Source organism: Myotis davidii, unplaced genomic scaffold (genome assembly GCF_000327345.1).
Source record: "Myotis davidii unplaced genomic scaffold, ASM32734v1 scaffold88, whole genome shotgun sequence".
In the NCBI taxonomy this organism is placed as follows: domain Eukaryota; kingdom Metazoa; phylum Chordata; class Mammalia; order Chiroptera; family Vespertilionidae; genus Myotis; species Myotis davidii.
The window spans coordinates 1,234,466-1,244,943 of NW_006300377.1; the positions used below are offsets into that span (position 1 = coordinate 1,234,466).

The following is a 10,478-nucleotide window of genomic DNA, read 5'->3' on the forward strand; positions in this document are numbered from 1 at the left end:
TTTTATGTATATGTTTGATTACATACAGCCTTGTGACAGTTTTCCTGCATGTCATAAGCATTTGAATATAAATTAAAATGTTAAAATCAAATCTGATATTGTTTTACCTTTTATTTGGTGTGTGGAAGGTGTGCGGAAGAGGGGGTAGTCTTATACGGCGAGTATATAACAAACTCTGTATTTTGAGTGGAAATATTAGGGGGTCGTCTTATACGCCCAGTCGTCTTATACGCCGGCAAATACGGTACATGTGTAAGGGTGTCAGCCTTATCAGCTAGAGTATAGTACTCACGTACAGTTCCTTCTACCTTTAGTCTTACAGACTTCACTCATTTCGGAAATTACTTAGGTAAGCACTTTTTCTTCTACCCACTTCAGGTTACAGTTACTTACAGAATAGTTTCACTGCCCTAAAAAGTCCTCTGTGGTCTGGCCAGTGTGACTCAGTGTTTGAGCATGGACCTATCAACCAGGAGGTCACAGTTTGATTCCCAGTGAGGGCACATGCCTGGGTTGTGGGCTTGATCCCCAGTAGGGGGCATGCAGGAGGCAGCCGATCAATGATTCTCTCTCATCACTGATGTTTCCGTGTTTCTCTCTATGCCTCCTTTCCTTTCTGAAATGAATAATAAAAAACTTTTTTAAAAAAAAGTCCCCTATGCCTCACTTATTTAACCCTTACCCCTCTCCTCCTATCCTCTGGCCAACACCGATCTATTTACCCTCTCTATAGTTTTTATCTTTTTGGAATGGTATATAATTGGAATCATATACCGATAATATTTAGCCTTTTCAGACTGGCTTCTTTTACTTAGCGATATACATTTAATATTCATGTCTTTTGTGGCTTGATAACTCATTCTCTTAAAAAATGATTTGAGAGAGAGAAAGGGGGAGAGAGAGAGAAAACCCCACACTGATTTATTGTTCCACTTACTTATGCATTCATTGGTTGATTCTGACTGGGGATCAAACCCGAAACCTTGATGTATCTGGACAACACTCTAACCGACCAGGGCCTCCGTCTTTTTTATTGCTAAATGATATTTCATTATAGGGATGTACCACAGTTTGGTTATCCAGTCACCTGTTAAATGACATCTTGGCTGGTTCCAGTTTTTGATGATTATGAATACAGCTGCTATAATTATTTGCATGCAGGTTTTATGTGGACCTAGATCTTCAAATCAATAAATACTTAGGAGCATGATTGCTGGTCATATGGTAAGACTATGTCCAGCTTTGTAAGAAACTGCTAGACTGCTTCCAAAGCAGCCATACCATTTTCCACTTCTACAGTCAATGAAGGAGAGTTACTGTTGCTCCACATCCTTGCCTGCAGTTGGTATTGTCAGTATTCTGGATTTCAACCATTCTAAGAGGTGTCCCCATATGCCATTCACTAACTTACTAGTAAATACCTTGGCTCTCTAACCTTTAGAGTAAAGCAAGAGAGCTGGAATCCAGTGGGGATTTAGTTTCTAGAAATAACTAACCATGGGGTTGTAGAATTTTAGAAACAACCTATTCTGGTTCTCCCTGTCTTATTTTTGTTATATGCTGAAGACAATGAGAAGGTGACCTGAAATATTCCAAAAGAATACTTCCGGCTTGAATTCAGATGTTATATATTTATATAAGGCACATAAGATCCACATTCATCCAGTATGTCCTATTGAGTTGTTGAGGGATTGAACTGCTTATAATATACTGTCTGGTGTGCTGGATGATGGCGATGTAGTGATGAGTCAATCAGACACAGTCTTGTCCTCAGTAAGTTTACAGTCTTCCTGGGGAGACAAACAGTTACAGTGCACAGCAATCAGGGCTGTGATGGGAGAAGTATAGGGAGCTGTGGGAACACCAGTGTCAGGGCAGGCACCTGACCCATCTAGGAGGGATCAGAGAGGCTTCCTGGAAGAAATAACTTATAAGATTGGCCTACAGCAGGGGATTGGCTAACGGTAGATCGTGGGCCAAATCCAGCTTGCTGCCGGCTTTTGTACCCCCTGTGAACTAAGAATAGTTTTTATATTTTAAAATGTTGAAAAGAATCAAAAGAGAATAATATTTTGTGACGTGAAAATTATAAAATATCCAAGTTTCAGTGACCATAAATGAAGTTTATTGGAATATAGCCATGCCCATGGCTGCTTTTGCATATTAGGCAGAGCTGAGTAGTTGTAACTGTATGGTCTACAAAGCCTAGGACATTTTCTCTCTGGTGCTTTACAGAAAATGTTTGCTGACCCCTGGCCACAGGATGGTAGGAGTTAGCTGTGTAAAGCAGAGCAAGGAAGAAAAAAGTCGGTTTCTAATGGGGTCTGGGTATAACTGCAGTAACTTTAATATACTTTGAATATGGCATTGAAGGAGGTAGGGGGCCAGAGATGGGCAGGATCTCCACTGGAAAGAGACTTGACAACCATATTAAGGGGTTTGGGTTTTATCAGTGGGGGGATTTTAAAAGGTTTTAACAGATCAGATTTCCTTATTCAAAAAATCCTTTTGTCACTGTAGAGATTGGGTTAGAGAGAGTGGGGTGAAAACAGAGACAGGGAGACTTGTTGAGGTGTATGTGTTTTGTTTTTTTTTTAAGTATATTTGTATTGATTTCAGAAAGGAAGGGAAAGGGAGAGAGAGATAGAAACATCAATGATGAGAGAGAATCATTGATTGGCTGCCTCCTGCATAACCTCCACTGGGGATCGAGCCCACAACTTGGCCATATGCCCTGACCGAGAATTGAACTGTGACCTTCTGGTTCATAGGTTGACACTCAACCACTGAACCACGCCGGCCGGGCCTCGTTGAGGTTTTCAAAGTCATTCAGGGAGATGTTGGTAAACTGGATTGGTATAGTGACATTGGGCATAGGAATAGATTGATTTGAGAGGCATTCAGGAAGCAAAATTGAAAGGCCTAGGTGATTCACTGGAGGCATTGAAATGTAATTATTTTCATGTTTCAAATGATTGTGTTTTCTTTTCAACTCCAAAGTTTGTTTGCTTTTTTCTGGATCATGTGAATGCATGGTTGAAAAGTCCATGTTTAGTAATAGTCTTCAGAGCAAAATTCTTTAGTGATGTTTCATGCCTCTGGTGCCCCTTGAAGCCTGTGTATTAAAGCAGCATCTCTCTTTGGCCTCTTCATGCTGTTTCCTGTTGACAAGGGATCTGGGTTTTTTAAAATATATTTTATTGATTTTTTACAGAGAGGAAGGGAGAGAGATAGAGAGTCAGAAACATCGATGAGAGAGAAACATCGATCAGCTGCCTCCTGCACATCCCCCACCGGAGATGTGCCCGCAACCCAGGTACATGCCCTTGACCGGAATCGAACCCGGGACCCTTCAGTCCGCAGGCTGACGCTCTATCCACTGAGCCAAACCGGTTTCGGCAGGGATCTGGGTTTTAAGGAGCAGAGAAGTTATTGGCAGATTAATGTTCTAATTATTAACTTTCTGATTATCTTGGTTTAACAACTTCCCCAAATATTTCTTTGTTGCAAGTCCTTGGGCTCTTTGGTTTTCAAGGCAATTTGTTGACACTGACAAGCTCTTCTCATTCTCGAGGGCACTTAGGCCCTTTCCAGTTTTAGATATCTAACCCTTGCCTTTTTCCTCCTTGGAATTGAAGTGTCACTTGCAGTAAGTGGTAATAAGATCTTATATTTTACTAGAGGCCCAGTGCACGAACTTCGTGCGCATGTACTGTCCCTAGGCCTGGCCTGCAATCCAGGCCATCTTCCTGGGCTGCTGGCAGCTGGCCCTGCCCCCTGCTGCCACCCACCCCTGGTTCCCCGTTCCCCATCTGGTGATAGGAGCCTACCAGCTGGGGCAGTTCCTACATTGAGCGTCTGCCCCCTGGTGGTCAGTGCGCGTCATAGCAACTGGTCATTCTGCCGTTCGGTCGATTTGCATATTACCCTTTTATTATATAGGGTAATATGTTGTGTTGTTTCAGAATGCTTACTCACATGTCAATTATTTGATCCATATAATAAACCTGTGAGGACAGCAGCACAGGCCAAGTTACTGAGACTTGGAGAGGTTAGATGACTTGCTCATAGTCAAAGGACAATAAATAATAGAGCTGGTGATAGAACTTAGGTCTGCAGATATCATAGCTTTATTCATTCTATAGTGCACTCTGTCTCCAAGAAAAAGGAGTGTTACGTGTTCAGCAGTAGACAGCTGGATGAAAATTTCTTTTCTTTCTTCTTGGTATATGCGTTGTGGGAGCTTCACCCAGACACCAACAAAACATAGGCTTTCCTATGTTTTTGAGTAACATGTGGACTACTAGTAATGCCTAGTATGATTTGAGAAACTGTGGTCTGTATGCTAAAGTATATGTGAGAGTATACGTAACTATGTTTTAATTCTTTCTCCCCCCACTCCCCTCCCCACTTAGGTGGTTCTCACTTGGACAATTTGAGGCCAAATGGGAAAGGCATGTTTGTGGACCAAAGCTCCCGGGGTCAGGATAAACCAGAAAACTTGCTCACAAGGTAATCAGCTCTCCCTTCACTGCTACCTCTTAGGACTGAGGTTTTCTTCATTATAGAACTGAAACCATTCCTGTGAATGAGGTAAGTTGTCCCAGGGTAGCTGGCCTAAGAAATGTTGGATATTTATTGAGCACTTACTGTGTATGCCACATAGTTACCCAAGTTATCTTATTTTAACCTGAGAAGTAGGTACTATTATTTTTCTGTCTTACAGCTAAGGAAACAGGTGAGAAGAGAGGTTGTAAAACTCACCCAAGATCTAGAACTAGCAAGTGGCAGATCTAGGATTTGAAACTGGCATCTAAATCTATCTTAGAAATGCAGATTAGAAACATTTTGATTTCTCCCTCCCATTGTTTCAAGACTTTGCTGACGCTGAAGAGTCTTCTTTTTCCCATTTTTATTTACCCCTTTCTTTTTTTCTGATGTGCTGTTATATTTAGTATGTACTCTAGCGCACCCTACTGATCATAGCCAGAGTCTTCTGGTCAAGATAAAACTACTTTATTATGTCAGTATTTTAATTTTGCACTTAAGCTGTAATGAACAGATCCTGAACTTTAAGTGAACCCAGGTCTGTCATTCTCAATTCACCTTTGATCCTTCTTGGTACAACACAGATACATTTTTACATAGCCTTAATTAATACAGGGTGGGGGCAAAAGTAGGTTTACAGTTGTTCCTATGGAAAATAATACAATGATTAATAAATGATAATACAATGTGTACTCACAACTGTAAGCCTACTTTTACCCCACCCTGTATGTACATGACAAGAGTTATATCAAACACTTAAGTGGCATTTATTTAGTGTCAGAAACTACTTCAAGTGCTTTATAGATATTAATTCATTAAGTGATTTTCAACAAAAGTTTCTGGAGCTATTATTATGATTCTGTTAGGTGTTAAATTTTGTTTAATTTTAAAGTTAGCATTTGAATAATTTTTAATATGACTAAAACTACACAAATCGAACCCGCAACCCAGAGATGTACCCTGACCGGGAGTTGAACCCACAGCCTTTTGGTTCATGGGATGGTGCTCCAACCAACTGAGCCACACTGGCCAAGGCTGGATTGTTTCACACTCTTGTTATGTGAGGCACTCTCACCATCCAGCTGCGTGAATCATTAATGATGCTGGGTCTCATTGTTTCCTATTTGAAAAATGAAGGGATTAGATTACAATATCTTCAAGGTCCCCTTCTGGTCTGAGATTCTATGAATGTATTTTCAGAAACCCTCTGGACCAATGTACTGTCTAATCAACAACATGTAGGTTTACTTAATCCCACATAGAAGAAATATTGTTTTAGCAAATAAGCTTTACTTTAGCCTCCTTTTGCTTTCTGTGACTCAGAAGCTTGTGTGTGGAAACTTCTAGCTTTATGTTTATGTCATGAAGGACTCATCAAAATATGATAACAGCCCTGACTGGTTTGGCTCAGTGGATAGAGCATTGGCCTGCAGACTGAAGGGTCCCAGGTTCGATTCCGGTCAAGGGCATGTACCTTGGTTGTGGGCACATCCCCAGTCGGGGGTATGCAGGAGGCAGCTGATTGATGTTTCTCTTTCATCGATGTTTCTAACTCTCTATCCCTCTCCCTTCCTCTCTGTAAAAAATCAATAAAATATATTTTAAAAAATATGATAACAAAATGTTTTGTCTGTTTTTCTAGACAGACTAAATCCAAGTTGGAAATTACCGACATGGTTCGCTCTTGCACTATCACAGTCTCAGACAAGGCTCATATTTTGTCGATGCAGAAGTTTGGACTGCGAGAAACACTGGTGAAATCAGTTCTGATGCAGAAAGAGGAGGATTATACCTATATCCAGAACTTCAGGTAGCTAACCGGCTCTTAGACTGTTTCCAAAGGAAAAGGATCATTCAACTCTCTGAAATTTAAGCACTTACCTCCACCCCCAGGACCCTGGATTTGAAAGCAAATCCTACTACAGATCTCTCCCTTCATTTTCTAAAATGAGTGATTCCATTCACTCTTCATTTGCAGGCGTTTATTCTGTGCCTTTTCGGCCAGGCACTCTGGTGGGTGTGGTACAGTGGGAGTGACACAGCTTGCACATAGTTACAGCAATATTTGAAGAGCTATATGGATACAAAAAAAGGAACGTAGCCTACCCTTGGTCATTCTGGTCCTTTGAAGAAAGTCATTTAAATTGAAGTTAGTGTTTGGTAATCTTTTTAGACAGGGTTTCTGAAAGTTGAATGAATCAAGGTTGCATAATGCTGCTAGATCTTTTTAAATTATTGCACTGTGACCATAAGACAAAGTAACATTACTTCTAGGGATAGAAATAGTCAATTATGGTGAGTACTGCTGTTGCTTTCCTTCTGAAAGTAATTACCAAGGTACTTTTCACTTCCGAAGCATATGCAGGGTAAAGAACTATCTTGTGGATTACAGTTCTCTAAGGGCTGTTAGAGCTAAGTAGGAATGTTCAGAGTAGGCCTGCGCTGTTTGAAGTTATCACACAAGCACCAAATATCACAGTAGACTGCAGTCATTGGTATGGGTTAGATGTGACCTTTCTTAAGTCTTAAAATGTTTTCCCTTGTTGTCGCCATAGTCTTCCTGAGTGATCGATTGATTTTCTTTGGTGACAGGTTTTTTGTGGGGACATACAATGTGAATGGACAGTCCCCCAAAGAATGCCTCCGGCCCTGGCTAAGTCACGGTATCCAGGCCCCAGATGTATACTGTGTAGGGTGAGTGTTTCTCTTCCAGTCGCTTCTACATTCTCAAACGTATAGCTGTAGCTGGAGGGATGGGGACATGAAGATGAGGTGGGCAAAAGGAGGTCTACAGTTGTTCCTATGGAAAATAATACAATTAACAAATAATAATACAAGAATAAACTGTGTTTTATGTACTCACAAGTGTAAACCTACCGTATTTGCCGGCGTATAAGACGATTTTTTGGCCCTGAAAAATATGCCTCCAAGTGGGGGGTCGTCTTATACGCCAGGTACACTTCAGATAGACTGCCCATAGTGCTTGCCCCGTGCCATAGTGGCACATTCTCAAGTATAGCTGTAGCTGGAGGGATGGGGACATGAAGATGAGGTGGGCAAAAGGAGGTCTACAGTTGTTCCTATGGAAAATTAACAAATAATAATACAAGAATAAACTGTGTTTTATGTACTCACAAGTGTAAACCTACTTTTGCCCATTCCTTATATACCGGACTCTTCACAGCAGGTGAAGGAATTGACGAATAAGTGTGTGCTTAGTAACAGCTGCTTCTCTATTTGATGCTCTCCCTCATCGTTAAACACATTTCTGGCACTCTTCAAGTGATGTGCTTGGCACTTAAATGCTAGTATTGAATTTTTAGTATAATCCTCTGTTAAAATCATTGCACCTTGAATGGATTTTCATTACTTAGATATTCAACACTTTTGGTCATGAAGCAAAGAATATTTTTTTGCCAGGTAAGGAAGGTTAGCGTTAAAAAAAAAAAGAAGAAGAAGAAAAAAGGCCCTACCAGTCAGCCCTTTTTGTTTCACACTTAGCATCCTACTACCCCTACACTGGGCACTGTTAATGGGGACAGGGCAGCAAAGAAGCCTGTATGGTAAAGTGGAAGGGCCTAGAATTTGGAATGTATGTAGACCTGGGTTTGAACCCATTTGCCGCTTGGTGCTTGTGTGAACTCGTGACCTCAGATGTAAAATGCAGATGCTTCCAACTGCTTCACAGGCTGGTTATGAAGCGGGAATGGCCTGCTGCTGTGACAGCACTGGTAAGTGCCTTAGCACTTCGACCCTCGGCCCTGAGTGTTTGTTTTTCTTTTCTCTTGCGGGTTCTGCAGTGTAGCCAGAAAGCTAGGATTTACGCACCCAAACTGATCTTATGATGTGTCATCTTGTACATTACCTTTCTCTACTTTCTTACCTCTGGCTTCTCCTAATAGGTTCCAGGAGCTTGATCTGAGTAAGGAGGCCTTTTTCTTCCATGACACCCCAAAGGAGGAAGAGTGGTTTAAAGCTGTATCAGAGAGTCTTCATCCAGATGCCAAGTATGCAAAGGTAAGAGAGGAGTCAGGGACCTTTGAATGTTAGATTGCCACGCAGGGAAGTTAAGACGGTATTACACATTCTCCCCAAGCCAGTCCTGATTATCCTGCTATTTTCAGTTCTGGGTCCTCCAGAAGAGGCACCTGTGGGTGGGCAGGATGCAGGTCTTGGCACTTGTAGGCTAAGCTGTCACGTAGCATGCTGAGTGAGTTGGATAGGTGATTCCCCTGGGTCCTCGTGTGGAGGAGATACATGACACTCTCAGCCAGCTTCGAGACCACTTCTCCTTTGGGATCTTTATTTCTGTTTCCGACTTCTGTTTAATGCCGTGGCTTGAGTGTTTGGCTCTGTTTTCCAGGTGAAGTTCATCCGACTGGTTGGGATTATGCTGCTGTTATATGTCAAACAGGAACATGCAGCTCACATCTCCGAAGTGGAAGCTGAGACCGTGGGGACAGGCATCATGGGGAGGATGGTGAGTTCTTGGTGGTATGTTTGGCACACTGAGGGCCTTGATCCCCGAGGTTTTGACCCCACTTCTCATGACACCTTGATGCATGTGTCCCAGCGAGGAGGCTGGTATTAGAAGATGAATTGTACCCTCAGCAGGACTGGACTGAGCAGACCATTTACAAATGGTATTTTAGGGAATTGCTGGCTGATTTGCCCAACTAGCAGGGATTCTCATGTTTACTGCACACTAGAGTCTCGAGTTTATTCTCCCATTTAATCCATGAAATAGGTTGCAGAAACTATATTGGGTCACAGGAAAAGAAAGAATGCTGATGCAGATTTGCCATTTCCTCTTCTTCTTGAGGCCATTAAAGTCCTGCTTTTAGATCCTACTGCTAGAGCCTCCTGTGGAGAAGGGAGAGCATGTGACTTTCCTGGGATTTCATGGAAAGTGGACTCCGCTTGCCACGGACCGGCTAGTCATTCTGCCTCCTTGGATTTGTTTTCTTACTTGTAAAATGCAGACAGTAATACTGCTTTACTTACCTCACAGGGTTATTACGAAGACCAGTTAAGAGAAAACGTTTTGAAAGTTTGCGGGTTTAAGAAACTGACATAATTAAACAACCATCTAAACTGGATTTCTCTGGGCTCCTCTTTGTAGGGTAACAAAGGAGGAGTGGCGATCAGGTTCCAGTTCCACAATACCAGCATCTGCGTCGTGAATTCGCACTTGGCAGCCCACACAGAAGAGTACGAGAGGAGGAACCAGGACTATAAAGACATTTGCTCTCGAATGCAGTTTAGTCAGGTTGACCCGAGCCTTCCCCCTCTCACCATCAGCAAGCACGAGTGAGTCTGGACTTCTACCCCGCACAGGCCACGACGCCCGGTGTTTTGTTAGGGAGGTGACAGCGGGAGGCTTCCCACTGCTGGCGTAGGGGCTCGGTTACACACGGATCATGTCCCTTGGAAAGGTTTAGTTTCCTAATTTACCATCTGGCAGACCTCTAGAATTCTTCTCAAATCATTTGTCCCTGGAAAATGTTTAAGACTTATTTGAATGTTTAAGACTTATCTCGTGCACACTACTTTCACAATGAAAGCAACCAAAGAGCGAGCATCTCAACTCCAGGCTTTAGAAGTATTCAGGATTTTATGCATCTGTTCTTCCCAGGAGCATATGTAGTTGAGAATGATTGCATTTGTCTGCCTTCACTTAGTCTTTCAGACCTCAGCTTTCTGGTACACACTACTTTATTGGTGCACACTACTTTATTAGTACGCACTACTTTATTGGTGCACACTACTTTATTAGTACGCACTACTTTATTGGTGCACACTACTTTATTTGTACACACTACTTTATTGGTGCGCGCTACTTTATTGGTACGCACTACTTTATTGGTGCACACTACTTTATTGGTACGCACTACTTTATTGGTGCACACTACTTTATTGGTGCGCACTAG

The 10,478-nt window shown here is 42.1% G+C and overlaps 1 protein-coding gene across 3 annotated transcripts in view; it reads left to right on the forward strand.

Annotated features, from left to right (window-relative positions):
- INPP5B (inositol polyphosphate-5-phosphatase B) overlaps positions 1 to 10,478 on the forward strand; it is a 57,108-nt gene that overhangs the window by 28,014 nt on the left and 18,616 nt on the right. For 2 of the 3 annotated variants that reach the window (XM_006777264.2, XM_006777266.1), the window contains exons 8-13: positions 4,416 to 4,512; positions 6,191 to 6,358; positions 7,141 to 7,242; positions 8,451 to 8,565; positions 8,912 to 9,028; positions 9,671 to 9,858. In XM_006777264.2, coding sequence (XP_006777327.1) covers positions 4,416 to 4,512; positions 6,191 to 6,358; positions 7,141 to 7,242; positions 8,451 to 8,565; positions 8,912 to 9,028; positions 9,671 to 9,858 — 787 coding nt within the window. Of the gene's footprint in view, positions 1 to 4,410; positions 4,513 to 6,190; positions 6,359 to 7,140; positions 7,243 to 8,450; positions 8,566 to 8,911; positions 9,029 to 9,670; positions 9,859 to 10,478 lie in introns of all 3 variants that reach the window. The other variant, XM_006777267.2, reaches the window with a different exon arrangement.